The sequence below is a fragment of the Antechinus flavipes genome, chromosome 6 (assembly GCF_016432865.1).
Source record: "Antechinus flavipes isolate AdamAnt ecotype Samford, QLD, Australia chromosome 6, AdamAnt_v2, whole genome shotgun sequence".
In the NCBI taxonomy this organism is placed as follows: Eukaryota; Metazoa; Chordata; class Mammalia; order Dasyuromorphia; family Dasyuridae; genus Antechinus; species Antechinus flavipes.
This window is the reverse complement of record NC_067403.1, coordinates 197785409-197805605: the sequence shown is the minus strand read 5'-3', so window position 1 is coordinate 197805605 and position 20197 is coordinate 197785409. Positions and strand designations below refer to the sequence as shown.

Here is a 20197-nt window from a genome sequence, read left to right as displayed (position 1 = left end):
TAACACTTCCTAGCTGTGTAACCCTGGGCAAGTCACTTAACCCCAATTGCCTCAGGGGAAAACCCCAACAACAATGTGTAATGGCATCATATTATAGAGATGCATCATCTCTATATCTGATCTTTGTTGCCTAGAGCACTGAAAGGTACGTAACTTAGCCAAAATCACACAGTCCTTATGTGTCAGAGGCAGGACTCAAACCCATGTTTTTCCAGCTACCATACCAGGGCTGTCTTTTTTTTCACATGCCACAATATATTTCTTCTTTTCTTTCTGTGTTTTTAAGACCACCACCATGAAGCATTGTTCATTGCCTTTCATATTTTTCATGCTGGAAATTATTAGACATTGCTCATCTAGTCCGAATCTCTCATTGGCTATAGAAGGCATCTGGGATTTCCCTGAAAGAGAGCAGGATGTGTCAAAAGTCAGACACAGTGAATTAGTAGTAGAGCTAAGACTATGGCTCAACCTTCCAGCTCCCAGATCAGTCCTTGCTCCATTCTGTTCTTTCGCCTTCGGGACTTGTGTCCTTACTGCTCTGCTCTTTGGCTCAGGGGAAATAAAGCTTGTTTGAGTTAGGATTCCCCTTGTTCCCTTCACTTCTTCATAAGAGTTTTCTTTCAGGTTTAACTCACAAAATGCCATATATGGGCCCCAGTACAGGAAGAGAATCAAGGCAATTAAAGTTTTCCTGGAGTTCTCTTTTACTTCTGATTCCTGGAGCATTTCTGAAGTCATAATAGTAAAGTAATAACAATAATGATAGCTGAGGTTTCTGAGCACTTTAAGGTTTACAAAGTTCATCAGTAAGAAATCCAATATTCCAATCTTTGTTCTACCTTGAATTCATTGTCTGACCTGGGACAAAATACTTTTTCTCTCCAATCCCTCCTTATTAGTGATTTAGGACACCTTTCATATGGTCATTTATAGTTTGTAATTATTTTTGAGAACTCTGTCTTCATATCTTTAAGTCATTTATCTGTTGGGGAATGGCTTTTGGTCTCACATATTTCTGTTGGTTGTGTGCACATGTATGTGTATATGTGTGTGTGTATGTGTGTGTGTACAAATATATGTGTATATATTATATTTAATATTAGACTCTTAGCAAAGATTTTTGGTACAAAGATTTTTTTTCACAGTTGGTCATTTATCTTATTTGTTGTATTAATTTTATTTGCGCAAAATCTTTTCAGTTTCATGTAGACTTACCTATTTTATCTTTAGTAATTATATCTATCTCTTTTTTTGTTTAAGAATTTACCTCCTCAACCTAGTGTGAAAAGTACCTACTTTAGTTTTCTCCTAATTAAAAAACAAACACACCACCAGCCTATAACCTTCTCTTTTCTTATTCTTTCCTACCCAATTGAAAGTGATTTCACCCTTAAATTTTCCCCAGAGTGCTTTGTCAGGATTTCTACTTTGCCCTTAACATATTCTATTTCATACCATGCTTATTTGTATAGATTTCATATTCCCCCTTAGTAGATTGTAAATTTCTTAAGAGGGGGAACTATTATTTTCCATCATTGTATTTTAAGTACTTAGTACAGTAGTTTTTGTATATAGGTGCAGTCTTATAAATACTCTGGATTCGTGATTAGTTTTCATTAGCAGAAGGCTCACAGGTGTAAAGATTGTAACCACAAAGAGTTTGGGACTCTGGCATGATTTGAAAAAAAAAAAAGTATGTTTTTACATATATAATGCTCTCTTGTTGATTTCACAGATTTGGCTCTGAACATCGGTTCTGGAAGCCAAATGAGACAGAAGAGGAAGTAGAAAGTACAGAAATTGCTGAGATGTTGAAGAGCCGCTATATCACCTTTGCTGGCAAGTTTGAGCCTGTGAAGCACAAGTGTGGGGCCCTGATGCCCAACGGGAGCCTCTGCGAGAGGCAGGATCGGCTGAAGGTGCGCCTGGGAAAGGAGGGCTTGGCTTTACCTTTTTCAGGGAGAAGCCCCTGGGAAGGAGAATAAGAGAGGATTGGGATATGGTAGAATCAAAAGGAAAACAAGGAAAGAAAGAAAGGAGAATTACTGAAGCACTTTTTTTTAAAGGGAAAGAACAGAAGGAAGACCAGACCAGCAGGATAGCTTTGAAAGCTACAAGTAAATCTTATCATATACTTTAAAATAAAAGTAAATTGATCATTATATATACTTTAGTTGTCATGTAGGGCCTTTTTGTGATTCTTTGTATATGTTGTTGCATTAAATAAATTCAGAATAAAAATATTAAACATGTGCAGAGATTGCATCATCACTAGGAAACAGAAAATGAATTATCCCAAAACTACTTTGTTATAGAAGCGCAGGGTTGATTTTTTGCAGATGCAAAATTTTAATTCTTAGTTACCCATCCTTATCTTTCTTTGCCATCATTAAGGTCTCCCCTTCTCTTTATTTCCCTGCCCTGTCCTTCAGGTCTCCCTTCATCATTTTACCTAATTTCATGTAGACATGAATGTAGGGGGAAGGAAGTAACCCAGGATTTTCCCTGAAGGCCATGCCCACTTAGGGATGGATTTTTTGGCATGGGAACAATTTGGCCAGTGTTGCAGAAGACAAAGGAGAACTCTTGGAACAGAGGAACTCTGTCCAGCACAAAAAGGTGCCCAGAGCATTCTTTATCCAGTGTCTGGAAATCAACTCTGCATAAGCCATGTCATTTGAACAATACCTTTTCACTTGCTCAGATGGGTGGGATGTGTTAAATATTTTAAATGATCTGGGAGATTAAATTAGCTTAAAAGAGGCCTTGTGTATAATAGCAAAGAACACAATTATGGAAACATGTTGTAAAGGAATGAGCACTGAGTTTTAAGTTCAAAAACATGGATTCAAATTCTGCCTCTTCTACTTAGGAATTATGTGCTCTTGGCCTAGTCCCTCATTCTCTTTGAATCTCCCTCCCTTCCTCTTTCCTTCTTTTCTTTCTTCTCTCTCTCCTCCCTCCCTCTCTCCGTCCCTCTCTCCCTTCCTTCCTTCCAAAAGTATGAAGTTTTGGCAGTTTATGAATGTTTAACCTTGTAATCTCAAACAAATTCTGATATTTGAATTTTCTGTGCCAAATTAATAATTTCTTTACAGAGGTCTTAAATCAGAAATTATTTGTAATATGATGTGAAAGAAATATTACTGAGCTTGCAGGCAGAAGACTTGAGTCTTCTGCCAGAGGTTTTTCTAGTTTGTCTGACACTTAAGGCCACTTGGAGGAATAGAGAAAAAGCTGGATTGAGAGAGAAGCAGAGTTTAATTATGACTATAGCCTGTGGACTTTTAGGCAAGTCATATAATTTCTTTGGTTCTCACTTTCTTAGGGAGCTCCAGGATCCTGTGACTTTGGGGCTCTTAGAACCTTAGTTTACTCAACTGTAAAAGTAGAGAGTTGGACTAGCAGATCTATTGGCTCCTTTGGATTTCTTAACAGCCTACAGTGTCTTTATAGAATTTGAATTTCTTGATTCCAGGAGCAGTTCTTATCTATTAACATGGAAGCAGTGAATCACAAATCATATTTCTATAGCCCTTTTAAGATTTTTCAAAGCATTTTCCTCACTACCTCATACCAAAAGATGGGTAGTGCAAGTGAAATTATTATCTTGTTTTTAATCTGTAATTTTATTTTATTTTTAATTAACACATCATTATTATCCACAAGCATATGTTAAGTTGATACTATGTGCCAGGTTCTATACTAAACCCTAGAATGCAAAGAAAAGCACAGACTTGGACTGTGCCCTCAAGGAGTTCTTATTCTAATGGGGGACAGATACAACATGCAAATAATTTTGCACATCAATAACATATACAGTACAAATGGGAGATGATTACAGAAAAAAGGTATCACTATTGTAAGAAGGGAGACTGGAAAAGCCATTTTGCCAAGTTTGAGATTTGAACTGTCTTTTTTAAAACTAGGTATTAAATTTATTCTTATACTCATTTTATTAATTAAAAAACAAAGGTTCAGAAAAACTAATGATTTGTACATGGTCATTCAGAAAGTAGCAGGGCTATAAGACAAGCCCAAGACTTTTTAAAAATCTATATTTCCCAGAGCTTATTTATTTTTAAAATACAGATTTTTTTTTTATGAATCAATCATGTGGGGAGAAAAAAAGTCAAAACAAGAGGAAAAAATCATGTAAGAGGGAAAAAAATAGAAAAAAGAAATGAATATAGCATATGTTGATTTATATTCGGTCTCCATCATTCTTGTTCTGGAAGCAGATGGTGTTTTTCTATCCAAAATTTACTGGGATTTCTTTGGATTACTGAACTATTGAGAAGAACCAAGTCTTGCTGTTACTGTGTATAATGTATTCCTGGTTCTGTTTGTTTTGCTCAGCATTAGTTTATGTAAATCTTTTCAGGCCTTTCTAAAGTCAGTTTGTTTATCTTTTTTTATAGAACAATAATATTTCATTACCACATATCACAACTTAGGCATTTCCCAATTGATGAGCTTCTACTCATTTGCCAATTCTTTGTTGAGCTGAGTCTGGAGGAAAGCCTGGAAGCCAGGGCAGAATTGAAAAGAGAAAGCATTTGGATGTTGGGCAGCTAGTGAAAAGGCACTTATTTTCTATGCTCCTCACCCTCTCTTCTCAATTTAGGAAAAAAAAAAAAGAAAAAAAAGCTGTATCACATAATCTGAATGAAACAAACCAAATCCTCACATCATTTTTGTCCAGAATTGTATGTTTTTCTGCATCCATCTCCTCTTTTTAGGAAATAAGTAGCATAGAACATAATCAGTCCTCTGGAACTCTGGATGGAAATTGCATTGGTTAGAATTTTTCAGTTTATCAGAGTTGTTTGTTTATAATCATTTTACAGTGGAGGAAACTGAGACCCAGAATGGGTAAGTGCCTTGCCCAAGTGGTCGCCTCACTAATAAGTATCTGTGCCAGAAACCCAGGAGTCCTAATTCCAGATCTCACTCACCTTCTACTATACTATACTTCCTCTCCCTAACTGTTCTTGGCCTTCTAACATGGATAAGATGGATAAGTCTTGATCCTAATCCTTCTTAGTTTTTCTTACCAGTGCCCATTCCATGGGAAAATCATTCCCCGGATGAACGTGGAAATCCTATCAACCCAGAAGACAGAGCCAGAGAGGAAAAGAAGAAATTTGAGAAGCAAGCACAGCATCCAGGTGAGTAACAGGTGGAAGGAAGCAAAATGGGCTTCAAGGAGAAAGAATGACTGGATGCAGTGTACATGTTTCTACTGAAACCTGATAAAGAAGGAACAACTGATTTATCTACAGAAGGTCAACCCTGTCCTCCTCTCAATGGCCCTTCCTCCCTCCCCTTCTCTTCTCCTGGTTTCTGGTACTCTTACCATACGTCTTGTGGTTACAGAAAGGGAAGAAATTGGGAAAAACAGGAACAATTTAGAGCTTGATCAACTTAGGGTTTGATTCATTGCTCCCAAATAACCACTAACTGTGAAATTCCACTAATGAGAGGTTTATTTGAGTTAACCATATGAGCTCATTTCAAAATTCAGGTGCCTGTGGAAATGTTAAATGACCATCAGTCATTCATACCCTAGCATATATTAGCTGAATAAACTTTCTTTTTTTTTCTTAGGCACCTAACTGATAGTTCCACTGAGGTTTGATTATGGTTGAAAAGGAGGGGATAGTGAGAGGTGATAGCACACTACTAGATCCTCACTCAGTTGTCTTCAAGTCCAACTCTGTCAGGTTTTAGCAGATGGTTTTCCTGAGTTGCTGTGGACAAAAAATATCATCACTTAGTGACCAGCTCTCCAAGGATGAACTTCTTCCTGTGTAACTGTGCTCCTCCTGGATGATGGATGCATGGTCCATTATCAGCTCATACTCAAAGTCTTTCCAGCTTGGTAGCACTTGACATTGTTTTTTTTCTGGCTCAGCCTTTGAGAGCCCAGAGGCATTACCATGCCATAAGGAGCCACTGGAGGAAGACTTTGATGAATGTTTGTTTGGGCTGGGGTAGTGTCAAAGGACAGAACTAGGAGCAGAGGGTAGAAATTATAGGGAACACAGTACTGTGGTTGTCCCAAAGGACATATGTCCCTGGAAACAATGGGTACCCCTTCTTTGGCGGGGTTTTCAGATAGAGATCGGATCACATTTGTCAGTCATCTGATAGAAGAAATTGTTGTTCAGGCACAGGCTGTACTTGATGCCTCAAAGAATCTTTTTATCTCTGTAATTCTCTGGTTCTCTATTATTCATCAGGTATGGATGGACATAGCTCTGTGATTGTGCCCCTTTTCTGCACAGGAAAAATGAATCCTGAGTTCCAAACCACTAACTTAAAAATAAAGTTTTAGAACTCAGGCATACCAACTGTTTTTGAGACAGATTGGTATATTCTTTATATGGTACTTCCATGTAAGAAAGAAACATATTATGGAAATTCCCCTACTTCCTTGATTGGTTTAATGATTAAACAAATGAAACTCTCTACTTGGGCTCTATTTTTATGATACAGTTGAACATGAAACATGATCATATCCTTGTCTTCCTGGAAACAGTCTCATTTTTCCTTGAAGACTAAGTCACTTTCATTTGCCTGTGCTTATCCATATTCTATACATCTCATTTCTCTCTCTTTTCTCTTTCTTTCCCTCCCTTCTTCCCTTTACTTCTCCCTTTCTTCTCCAGAACCCCTCCTCTGACACCTAATTGTGTTGTGGACATTCGAAAAGGCTATTTCAGTACAGTCAACTTCTAATACCTCCTGTCAAGCAAGACAGGCTTTGAGCACAGGCCTAGTGATGGACTGTTGTTTAAGGACTAGCTGAGCTAAGTGTAGTGAGTCTTACTTGTCACCAGATGGTTGGTCACAGAGTGACGTATTTCTCAGTCACTTCATGAAATCATGAAGAAGTTACAATCTGCATTAATAGAGAGAAACCCATCAGTGGGAATTCACAAATCCTTAAAGGATCAAAGTTTTTGTTTTTTTTGTTTTTATTTTTGTTTTTTGATGAAGCAGTTGAAGCAAGAGAAGTTAATTGACTTAGCCATAGTACTTACTTAGAAACTAACCTCATTTCTTCCCAGTAAGACACATTATCTCTTAGCTCTCCTGTGTCAAATAGAGTTCCACCCATTCTGAAGTGATTTTTAAACTAGTGATTGGTTCAGCCATTAACCATCCTGTAGACAGGTTTTCAGAGGATGAACAATAACAATAATGAGCCATTGTGAAATGTTGACTAATTCCCAGCAAATGAAGTTCTAAATCCTTCGTCTGGCTCAGAGGAGAGATAGCCCCATGGCTGCCTGCTAAGACCATTCAGGTAAAAACGTGCAGTTAGAGGAGAGACTTCTTGCATTTGACTTCATAGTAAGTGTTTGGAAGTAATAAAATTCTAGTTTTCAAGAACCTAATGAATATATTTCAACTTTGCATCACAAAGCGGAGAGTAAAAGGATCCTTAAGATAAAGAACAGAACATGAGAGCTACAAGGGCTCCAGGGATCACTTTAGTTAGACCCCAAACATAGGAGTCACTTTATAGATGAGGAAAATCAGCTTCCCTGAATCAGCAAAAATAAGAATGTTTTCTATCCAGTCAATAATGAATTTAAATCACATTAAATTGGTGAATATTGCCTCAGTTCCTTTTGAAAATATAACTTAATATTTTTTACAATATTTGTTTTGGTTTTATTTTTTTTCTTCCTTTCAGGGGCGAAGGAAGTAGAAGGGAGAGAAACTAGATTTTTGTTAATTGAAAAAATTAAATTTTAGCAGCTGAGTTGATTTGCAACTGGTTATAATAAAATACCTGGCAGAATAAGACGCCAGACATTGAGATCTTTTCTCTAACTAAACTGCCAAATATTCCAACTTTATTGCAGAGAGCACAACTCTGTTGAGTTGTTAAAATGACAAATGTATATTTGCCAAAAAATTTATTTTATGGAGCACTCACATAGATAGTCAGAAAAAGCAATACAAGGACACTCTCAAGGTATCTCCTAAGAACTTGATTCTATGACATAGGAGATAGTGACACAGAACTGCCCAGAATGGTGAACCCTTATCAGGGAAGGGGCTGTGCTCTATGAGCAAAGCAGAATTGAATTAGCTCAAAGGAAATGCAATATGCACAAAATTAGAGTCCACTCCAAATGTTCATAGGAATTATTTGTCTGACCTGTGGCAGAGCATTTCCAACTCATATTGGTCTATCAGCCACAGTGGGACACGCTGTAACTCTTTTCTGATATAGTGATGTCATGTTGGTCCTCTTTGAAAATGAAGGACAATGACCAACCAATCAGACTCATTCAGTATTTGGAAACCAGAAACTTGGGCTCCTGCCCTATTTGGGATGCACAGATGGACAACAATGTATGGGTTGCCTTATCCTGTAACATGATCCTGCTGTTGGGTACCTTTGGACATCTATGGGATATCATCCCTTTGCCCATCAGCATCACAAACCACTAAAGGGAGATAATGTGTTTTTGTGGAGTTGTCTCAGTTGTGTCCCACTCTCTGGGACTCCACGTAGGATTTTCTCAGCAGACATACTGGTGTGGTTGGTCATGCCCTTCTCCAGCTCACTTTACAGAAGAAGAAACTGAGGCAAAGAGGATGAAGGGACTTTCCCAGGGTCACACAGTTAGAAAGTATGTGAGGCCTCTTGAATTCACAAGAGGAGTTACCAAATGCCCGCACTGTGAAGTGCAAAAGCATGAGACTGAGAGTCAGAGAGCCTGGGTTTGATTCCTAGCTTAACTGATTACAGCTGGTGGGATCTTGGATAAGTCCTTTCCTTTATGGGACCTCAATTTCTTGATCTGGAGAACGAAGGGTTTGCATTAGACAAATTCCAAGGATGCTTTCATCACTAAATCCGAAAAGTCTGCTTATGAAAGACTTAGCCTCATGCTCTAGGTCACGGGTTAATGGGGTTATTAGAGATAGAAGGGACCTTTGAGATCATCTCGATAAGGGGACTGAGTGGGCCCTGGACCTGCCTGAGATCACACAGGCAGCTAAGTACCAGAGCCAGAATTTGAACCCCAGGCCTAGCACTCCAAATCTGCTCTTTTCCTACTATCATCTTGTTAACTTAATATGGATGTTAAGTCACTGTTCACGCTCTATGTGCTTCAGTTTCCTCATCTGTAAAATGGGGACACAACACTTGCCTTGTAAGGATGTCATGAGGGTAAAATGAGACAGTATCTATATAAAGAGCTTAGAATAGTACCTGGTACCTAGTAAGTACTACAGAAATGCTTGTTCCCGTCCTTTGCCTTCTTAACTTTAGTGTCAATACTTCATAATAGATTATTTTCCCTATTTGTCTAACCTGTTAGGTAATAAGAGGTTAATCTTTATTTTATTGGAAGAATCTTTCCAAAGGAAAAATTACACGTTTGGAGCATGATCTCAGCACTACTTCCTTTGCTCTGGGCTCCCTTGAAAGAGAAATTACATTTTCAACCTCAGGTGATATAATGGAGGGAAAAGCAATAATGAATACACGGGGAGAATAATAGAGTTCATGGGAGTACCTGGCCCAGTTTTTTTGAGCAACAGTGCCACTCTCTGCTCTTTATTTGTCATAATTAGTGACTGCTCTGTATATATGGGAATTCTTGGTCTAAAATATGAGATTTTAACTAAGTGCCCAGACAACAGTCTGTGAAACCCCATTCCTGAAACAATGCCCTGTGAGGGATTATGCTGACCCCGCTAATCTGCTGTGTTCATCCTTCCCCAATAGTGCGCACAGGGCAGCAAATTAAGTGCCTATTTTTTGTGTCAACCCTGAAGAGTATCTGGTTTTTCAGCCCTTAGTGACTTGTTAACAAACAGGTATCAGGACAAGCGAGGAAGGCAGGCCTCTGGCCAGTCAGATGTGAAATAGCATCTCTTTACTAACTACAGTATTGATTCCCGCCTACCCTTGCAAACTGTGTAATTTTCTTTTCCCGGCTGCTAAACTCAGTAACAATGTATGAAGAGCTTTAGGGGCCCATCAATGCTCAAAAAGGCTGCTCTTCCCTGCCAGTCTATTGATTTTTTTCAAAGGCTTTTAAATTGCTCCTTCATTTTACTCCAATGCTCATTTCGTCTCTACTGGATGCGGGCATTTTTTCGTTGTGTTTAAACAATTGCTCCATTCACTGGGTTCTTAAACTGTGACGCCTTCTTATTACTGGGAGATAAACTGTTTAGACAGTTTTCCTTAATCTTGGATTAATCGTTCCTGTATCTGAATTGTGCTCCCCGGTATTCCTTCACTTCAGAAAAATAAACTTGGCGAAGTCTTCTTATCTGTCAAATGTATGTGTTGTATTCTCCAGGGTGTTTCTTTTCCTTAACTTTTGCTTCACAGCTTCATTTTCTTTCTCCTTCTATCTCTGTGTTTAAATCAGACTCTTAATTTTACACGTTTAGCCACGTGCGCTTATGGTTTTAATGCTGATCCAACGATGGTGCTTGGAGAAAGGCCAGGGCTGTTCTCAGCAGGCATTCATTTTACTTCTATTCAATTTAACAAACATTTATTAAACACCTACCCCACACTCAGCAGGCTTGGAAGTTATTGAAAGCTAATGTTTTACATCAGGAGCTAATAAGTTGATAATATTTATCTTCTGGTCCATTTCAAACTGTGCCCAGACTTATGGGGGTTTTCTTGGAGTTGTTTAGCATTGGGAAGGATGGATGTGGCGTGATTTGAGATTTGTTTTGCTCTTATAGATTGTATGGGACAACAGGGAGAGATTTCTTCTCCTGCTTCTGTAGTCGCAATCTCTTCTTTCCTCTGTGGCATCTGGATCTCAGGGGGCCATATGTTTGTAGCATAGAACAAATGTATATTTAAATTGATTGGGTAGGTAGGTAGGATGTTGTTTAAGGGAATGAAAACCCTGCTTTTCAAATATGTATTGATTGTATCCACCATGCATCCTCCTTCTCTGCAGAGTGTGGCTGGTAGGAGTTAGCTCTCTTTAGGTTAAAGGGGGAGGGAGAAAAGGTTATCTTTACTGTGAATGTAAGTCCTGAGACCTTTCTCCAGCCAACCTTCTTTTGTCCTGATTCTGCTTAGCCTGGTGATAGGCACCGGGATAACTCACCATCCTGAAGCACCATGTCTACAAGTGACCATATCATTTGACTTTTTTTTTCTAACTGCAATAACCAATCACTTCAGTCAGAGAGGCAGCTCGGCTTCCACTCCATCAATGAGGCCTTCCCTTCACCAGCCTTGTTCTCATCATTCTGCCAGATTGTAAGCTTGTTGAGGCGAAGTCTGAATTGTTTTTCAGCTTTGCATCCCCAGACAAGAATAACTGCAAAAATATTTAAATACTTAAAAGATTCTGGATTTCATTGGTATGGATCCAATGCAACTATATCAGTATATCTGTTTGCCCTCTTATCCTGTCTCGTTCCTTTTTATGATCTTGTCTAAGTTTTCTACCTAATCTAAATGCCTTCCCCTAATTCTTTTACTGTCTTAAGGCTACAGATGTGGCTCTTCTTCAGTGACTTCTCACTATCAATATATGACCAATCCAGTTCCCTTTCTGGTCTTCTGTGTCCATGATCCAGACATCTCAATGTCTTCATCTCTCCCTCTTAGAATCCCTAGGTTTTTATTTTCAAAGTTCAGCTCATATACTACCTCCTATATAAATTCTTTCCTGATCTTCCTCAACCCAACAAAATTAACTTGTATTTATTTGCACATATTTTGTAAATAATTAAATGAATACTTGTTGCCTCCTCTGATTGCATGTAAGTTCTTTGAGATCAGAGATGGTTTAGTTTTTTTCTCTCTATCCACAATGCTTAGCACCATACATAGTAGGTAGGCAGTTAATAAATATATGATATTGTTGATAGATCAGTCTATCTGCAGTATTTTTCCATATATATACTGACAGTAACTGAAAGCTACTTGTCTGGACATAGGCATTCTACATTTATTTTTTTCTATGTGGCATTTTTGAGTTATCTCTTCTGGGTAATTGTGGCTCGCACTATCCTAGGGCTTTGCAATATTCATGCAAATGTCATCTACAGAAAAAAGTATCTGGAAGTCCTTATTATCTATAAGGAATCCTTCCTGCTTTTTGAACTGTATAAAGCAGCATTGCCAAATGTCTGTAAGAAACACATATTTCACTTGATATTGATAATCAAAGGACTGTTGAATGGGTATCTTGTATGATCTTAACATACGAATGAGAAATAAAATGCTTGGAAAAGAGCCTTTAAATTCCATTTTTTTCCTGCTGTATCACATGCTTTTTTTTTTTTCTTCAATCAACACATAGTAGCATCTTGTAGTCTATATCTTTTAGTCAATTGTGTGACTGTTATGAAGTAGTTTTAAATAGAAATAATATAAATCTGCCCATTCCTTGCTTTTATTTTTATATCTTCAATACCTATATAGATCATTCTCCTAAAAATTTCATAGAGATAAGAAAGCAGGCATATGAATAATTAGCATCCTGTTAATTATCTTTTTGTTTGATAATAACATTCATGCTTTTTTATTCATTAAGTTATCTTCTGTTCTTTCAGATATTTTGAATAATTATTCCTCAAGGCTTTCAAATTTGTGTCAACTCCAGCATGGATTTCTTATGAATGTACTAAATTTATTCCAACTACTTTTTCCATTATTGTATTCTTGGGTATACTGTTTTTTTCTCATATAGCTCATCAGAGACTGAGATGTTAATATCTAGATGTGTTAACATCTAGATTACCTTCAGTGATGAAAATAATTTGTTATCAAAAAGCTTACAGATCTGTTCCATTTTCCAATAACTTGTGTTCCTCTTTTAAGACTCACCTATAAATGATAATGTGATCTGTTTGAGAATCAAATCAAGCTTTTAAAGACTCATTTTTCTCTCCACTGCCCTTCACTTTTATGAAATAATACTGCTTGTAGTTTTCTTCCATCTTCTGTACTATTTTGTAAATGAGTTTATATGAGAGAGTAACATGGCCAGTGACTACTGTTTGTCCAGTTGGCAAAGAGAGCAAGTATTTAGTAGATGAGGCAAGTTCTGGGCTCTTTTAATCTTATTGTTTTAATTCTGTCAATGTCTTATTTTATCCATTTCCTGTTTTTAAAAAGTCAACAGTTTATTGGAGTATGGCAGGGTGAAGCTATTGTAGTTGCCCATTGGATCTGTTTATCTTTATTTTTCTTTTAATTTGGATTTGATCTTGACTTTTGCTACAAGACATCAGACTACACATTATCTTTTGTTTATAAATGATTCTTATATTACTAACAGAAATTTTCTTTCTGTTAATATATAGTCAATTTCATTCTGTTCTCAACATGTCCATTACTTTCAACTTTTTTATTATGGAAAGAATTCATGATACATATATCATGTAGGCCATGAGGTCTGAGAAGTCTATAAGCCTCTTAATCTATTTTGTTTCTTAAACCTGAATAATATTTTTTCTAGCAAATGCTTTGCCCTTCTCTGTGCCTTTCATTGAAGTCAACATATAGATTGTTCAAAAACCTGTGTGATTCTTGGTACTCTATGCCCACTTCTCTTTGCCCCTGTTCCTGAATGGGTGAAGGAAGCTACCTAAGGTATGTTTTGTAATTTTTTTCTCTTTCCTGAGTTGCTAATGGATGAATAATTCATAATCCAATAATGGGCATCCTACTTACTCAACAGGCCCAGTCCTGTACTCTACCAAATCTTGTCCGTACTTGAAGGCCTTTCAGCTTGTTAATGTCAGCCAGAAATTGTATCCTGCTGATTGGTTTTAGTGAAGCCAGAATTGCTCTTGTGCCACAATGAGGCTTTTTGGATGACTTTAGAATATAGAAGAAAAGTGAATTCAGAATATTTTTCTAAAACACTTACTCCCTTTTAACAGAGTGGCAAGATGTGGAGTTTATGAAGGAAGTTGAAGCGGCTACTGGAGTGGACCTTGGCTCTGCCAGGTACGGTAAAAAAGGGACAGAGGGGAAAAGCAAAGGAAAGAAAAAGAAGTACCCAAATCTGACCGACTTGAAGCAGCAAACCAATACGTCCCGGGCAAGGATTGGGAAAAAGGTCTTTGACAAGTAAGTGAAGTTCCCCTCACACCCCAAAGCATGCTCCTCCTGTTGAACTTGCTTCTCCCTCCATTGCTGTTTGAGTTTTATTTTGCAAGGCAGCCTGGACCTGGGCTTGGAATCAGAAGATCTGGCTTCAAATCTTAGCCCTGCTGCTCTGTGGTTACTGGGGAAGTTGAGGCCTCTGTGGGTTTGGTTTCCTCCTCTGTAAAATGAGGATAGTAAAGTTGGCATTGGCCTTTGCAGGATGCAGCATCACATCAGAGTGTGATGCTAAGGGATGGAAAAGTCCTGGGCAGATGTCACCCCAGGAACCTTCGAAGATCTGAAAAGCCTCTCTGCTTGTTCTGCTTGGATCACAGGGTCCACAGGAGGAGGGTCTGGGGAGGTAGCTGCCAGTCAGGGGCAAGCGTGCTAAAAACTCAGCTTTTGGAAAATGGCATGGGGCTCCTCCTTTTAGCTCTGAGGTTTTGGAACTCTGTGTCTGTAGCTATTTTGTGAATGACCTCCAGAAATCACCTCCAGATAAGGAAAGGGAGGAGTGGTGAGGGGTGAGGGTTGGGTCTAGGATTGCTTTGGTCTGGGGGACTTGCCAGTGAAGAATTTCCTCTACTAACAGAGGTGAGCCCCTTCTCTGTAGCCTTGAGCCTTAGACCGGGTTATCTGGACCATTGAGAAGCTAAATGACTTGCCTTATGTTGTATTCATTATAATTTTAAGAATTCTCTAGCCACCAGATCTCTCTGTTTTTAATATTTCTGGCCTTTGGTCATAAAATTTCTTTGCTTTCACATGAAGAATTTAGTAGCCAGAAGGTTTGAATAATCAGAATGACCCCACTATCTCTTCCCTCCCCCATCTCCTGTTGAGTGACAGTTTTTAGCAAGGGGGCAGTCCTCCTTGCCAGTGGTTTTGAGGATATATGTGATCATGGTCCTATGGAAGTAGAGACTGAAAGAAGTGATTGGCCTTGCTATTTGGGGAGCAACCTCGGTACTGGGAAGGAGATCCTGAGTCTCCGAACTGGCTGAGCTCTGCAGGCCCCCATCTGCTTCCTCTCTGAGCAGGATTTGCATTTTTCCTCCCTGATCAGCTAAATCACAGACAAGCTGCGACTACCAGGACCTGGGAGTCAGTGGAACATTTTTACTGATAAGAGCTTGGCAGAGATTTGAAGGCAAGAGACCTGAGTTCAGGTGCTGGTCCTGCCTCTTAGTCACTGTGTGAACTTGTTCCTTGTGCCCTTTGGGCCTAATTTCCTCATCTGCAAAATGAAAGAGGTAGGCTGGATTTCTAAAGTCCCTTCTCACATAAAATACATTGTAGGTGTTGGTTTGGACTCTTTATATTAGGAAGTTGGTTCCAATTCCAGTTTAATTGTAAGTCCTTCACAGACATTAGCAACAATGAACAGAGCTTCCTGTGCCTTGCCCAGTGTAGGCACCTTCTTCTAGCACCATTCCTACCCAGTACTGCTGGAGAGTTGTTGTAATGGTAGCAATAGGGTTTTGGTCCAGAAAGGATTCTCTGAGCACATTGAAGAGTAAAGAAGCTACTTGGCAGGAGCTAAGAATAATGAGGAGGATATCAGTGTTAGCTTAGAAGGAAAGGGGATAAATCCCTCCTCTCTGCCCATCACACCTGACATCATGATAGCAGCTCACCTTATACATCAGTAAGCTGGCAGCATCCAGGAAAGAGTCCCAGACTCAGTTGGAATCTGGAAACCTGGATTTGTTTCCCCATGTTGATATATCCTGGCTCTGTGGCCTTGGAAAAGTCAGTTATCCGCTGCATGGGGTGGTCGTGAGGGAATCTGCTGGAGATACCTCAAAGCAATAGAGAAAAGGATGCTATCATTTTCTGTAAATCACCCATAGTCCTATTTGACCCTCCTAGCAATCCTTAATGGGCAGTGGTATGCAAGTATCATTGTTCCCTTTTGGCACAGGAGATGAAGGCTCATAGGGATGACCCCACTCTTTTGGGATCACTCCACTGGGACTCCAGACCCAGGCTTCTCCACTGCCTGCTTGTGTCTAAGCTTAGGTAATTCAGGACCTGGTGTGTCTGGTATTGCAAGGCCTGCTTGTCATTATTTGTGCAATGATTTAAAAGACAGAGGCCTCTGGGAGAATAAACTAGAGGATCAGTGTTGGGGACATTCATTGGACAATGTACTTCATTGATGCCTTATGTACCCAGTAGGTGCTCAGGAAGTGTTGCTGACTCACAGACAGACTCATTTTGCTCTAGCCGATCAGTGGCTAGATATTTGTAGATTATAGTAACAATATTGGACATCAGTGAAGTGCTTTAAGGTTTGCAAAATGCAGGAGTGTCCCTTATGTCATCTTAGCAGGTAGCTTCTGTTATCCCCATTTTACTGATGAGGAAACTCAGGTTTAGGTGAATGACTTATCCTTGTTAAATTCATTTTTTATTTAAATGAAAAAAATAAAATTACTCACCATGATTACCATCCCATTAACTTTCAAATTAAAAAAATTTTTTTTGAATTAAAAAAAATTAAGCATATCAAATAGTCTCAAATGGATGTTAAATTAGTTTTCCTAAAGTATAATTCTGATTATGTGACCTCTCCCCCACAATTCCTCCAACTCCAGTGACTCACTGGTACCTCCAGGATCAAAAATAAATCCTCTGTTTGGCTTGCAAATATCTTTACAACTTGGTCCCTTCCTAACTTTCTGATCTCACACTCTACATACTCTGTCACTGGCTTCCTGGCTATTCATTGTCTACCATATTTGTCACTCTGGTGACTTCTATCTCCCAAGGCCTCACAACAGGGACAAGAGTCCTTAGTTCCTCCAGGAGATTCTCTTTTTGATTATCTGCTGTCCTGGCACACAAATAACCATTCGGAGAAGTTATGGAGCATTTACAATGTGTCAGACATTATGTCAAGCACTCAGGATTCAAATGAAGCTCACAAGCCAGTCCCTACCATCAAATAGCTTACATCCTAATGGGGGAGGATGGCAGGGAGCTGGAATTTGAAGTGGTCAGATGAGAGTTATCATAACAAGAGTCTAAAAACCTTTCCAGGAGATCAAGGAAGAAGAGAGAATGGGAGTGATGGAGGAAGTGACCTGTCAGCATGGGCGGGGATGGGGGGAGACATGAGAAGCTTCTCTGGGAAGCAAGATGGCAAGCAAGGAGGAGGAAGAACAGGAACAAGAGGAAGAAGGGGAGGAGGAGGAGGAGCATGTCTGTGCTGTGTGGTTCTTGTCCAGGTCCTCCACAGAGAATCTGCCTTCTAGATTGTGACCATTTCCTTGAGCCAGGCAGTACTTGTTACTTATGTTCCTGCTTTGTGATTTAAACTTTTCTAAATGCTGTCTCCCCTGCCAACCGAGGCTGTTGTGAGGGTACAACAGGGTAATGTATGTGATTACCACCTGGTGGGCTGGTGCCCGCCTATGGAAGGTGGAGCCATGCACCAATAACGTTGTGATATTGGAAGGGAGTGGATAAAATGTGAACTTGTTTATTCCTGTTCATAAAACCTTGCTAAATAAGGATTATTTGCATATCATAAGAGCTGATTTTGTCAACATGACAAATTTGTGCAGTAATGACTTGTTCCCTCCCTTAGTTTTTCTGCAGACCTTTGTAAGCATTCTTTCATGACTCAGGCTTCTTAGATTAGTGGAGAGAGCCGCAGACTGGCAGTCAGGATGCCTGGATTCTAACAATGGCGCTGCTACCGAGGCTCTATGGGACCTAAGCAAGTCGATAGACCTCCCTCAGTCTTTGTAAGAGGAAAGGGTCAGAATGGGTGACCTTAGGAGGAAGTTCTCCAGCATTCAGCATTCCGGGAACCCAGCACTCAGACTATGAGGTGTCGCTAACCGAGTCATGAAACAAACTTTATGACGAGCAGCCCCGCAGATTAGCTGCCGCACGAAGGCTGCCTTCTTCAGAGCGGACCCTTGTTTAGACTGGGAACTTCATCCTGTGGGCTTGCCTGTGCCAGGCACAAGGGGCTCAGCTGCCCCCATCCTCCCTACTGTGGTTTAGACCCAAAGCAGCTTCACCCAGTGTGATCACCTTCACCAGGCGGGGCTCTACATGAGTCTCCATCCTTTCCAGAAATTCAGGTGACCCACAGAGGAGGATCCCTGCCTCCTCCTCTTCCTTGCAGTGAGGAGACGCTGATGTTGCCATATCCTTGTAGTAGTTCAGACACTGGGACAGTGATGGCATCTTGGTGAGGAAAATGCATGGCCTCCCACAGACATTTTTAGGACTGGGATGATGCTTTTGTGGACATTTGAAAGACAGTGGGATGGAATGCCTAGGGTGCTGGCTTTGGAGTCAGAAAGCCCTGCGTTCAAATCCTGCTTCAGATCCAGTCATTTAACCTCTGTACGCCTCAGTTTCTACATCTGTAAAATGAGAGAATTGGATTGGAAAAGCCTAGAGTTTTATGATTCTCCCTCCCACCCCTGTCTCCTAATCTCTATGCCTGCCCAGTGTGTCCTATGAGTGATTCTGGTGGATGACGTCTTTTTTTTTTTTTCAGAGGATCGGTGAAACGGGTGATAAAAGCTATGAATCGTATGGACCAGAAGAAGCACGAGAAATTTGCCAACCAGTTTAACTACGCATTAAATTAAATTGTTTCCAAACTGATCCCTGAGGATAGGACACAATCCTCATGGGATGGAACTAAGTGATGGTGGAATCTGCCAAGACCTCCACGTAGCGTCTTGCAGCCTGGGCTTTGCCCTGCCTCTCCCAGTCAATGCAGCAGTTTGTTCCATCTGTTAATGCTTTGAGATTTGATAATGAACATGCTTTTTAGCAATAACACCAGGGACAGACACAATTGTGTGTATTTAACATCAACTAGTAACTCCTTGGACTTGACACTAAACATAATGAGCTTTATGGAATGTCCTGTACATATGCTAATTAAAATTCTAGGGGCTTTTCCTTGCTCATGGGTTGATGCAATCAACTCTCCCAGTCTTTGGGGCCTCATTGAGGCTCATTGAGTGTGTGGATGTCCATCATGTCAGCCCCCAGCTGAAGTTCTTGAAATCTTGCCCACCACATCGGGTATAGTCCCTGGTGCTACCTGTGCTTGGACTTTGCCAAGCATGGCTTGGAGAGGGACTGCCTGCTTTTAAAAGGGTACTCTGGAAGTAAATTGGACTATGGCTACATCAGTTTTGAGTTGATATTGGGGCTGGGGAGAAACGAATTTGTATAATATTACACAGGACCACATTTGTCACTGTGACGCTCTTTATAATTTTCCTGAGCCTTACATGAATTTTAAATTATTGTTTGTAATAATAATTATTAGTATTAACTATTATAATGAATAAAAACTACTGTTAAAATGATTTTCTCATTGCATAAAATGCTGCTTCTTAGGCAGCATGGTGTTTTAGAATGAGTCATGGAAGGCAGGACATTTGGATTCAAGACCGGCTCTACAGCAAACTTATTGTATGATCTTGGATAAGTTGCTTCCCTTCTGTGGGCCTCAGTTTCCCATCTGTAAAGTGAGGGGACGTGATAGTACCTTGAAATATCAGATGACTATTTTTGTAGTGTTATTCTGTCTTTTCTTTTTTTAAAATTCTTTCTGCCACTGGAACCCTTAGTATAGAAAAGGAGCTTTTTTTGGCTCTTACATTGCCTCAAAAGGATTCTGCTGTCTCCAAACTGATAGTACCCAGAGAGGCCTCTGAGCTTTGAAACAAGGGACTTGAGCCTGATGATTATTAGCATGAGACTATGGGCTCTGTGCTTTAGTTTCCTCATCTTTAAAATGTGGATAATTCCTATACTTAGAGGGTAAACTATAAAATGGCAAGGAGATGAAAGCTATGACCATTTTTTTACACATAATATTGGATATTGGGGACCCTGTAGTAGAGGGGTTAGAACACTGGATTTGGGGGTTGCCAGTTTCCAATCCTGGCTCTGCCACTTCCTGTTTGTATGACCTTCAGAAACTTAACCTGTTTTCTCATCTGTAGAATGAGGAATTTGGACAAGGATGAGACCTCTTAGGGTCTCATTCGGCTCTAAATATATTATTTTATGTCATGG

General features: G+C 39.6%; 1 protein-coding gene across 1 annotated transcript in view; it reads left to right on the top strand.

Moving 5' to 3' along the window:
• The window catches only part of UVSSA (UV stimulated scaffold protein A), a 97809-nt gene extending 78327 nt beyond the window's left edge, over positions 1 to 19482 (top strand). The window contains 5 exon segments of the mRNA XM_051964119.1: positions 1739 to 1922; positions 5064 to 5088; positions 5091 to 5174; positions 13921 to 14110; positions 18654 to 19482. Of these exon segments, the coding sequence (XP_051820079.1) occupies positions 1739 to 1922; positions 5064 to 5088; positions 5091 to 5174; positions 13921 to 14110; positions 18654 to 18747 (577 nt within the window). The 3' untranslated portion in view covers positions 18748 to 19482.
• The last annotated feature ends 715 nt before the right edge of the window (positions 19483 to 20197 follow it).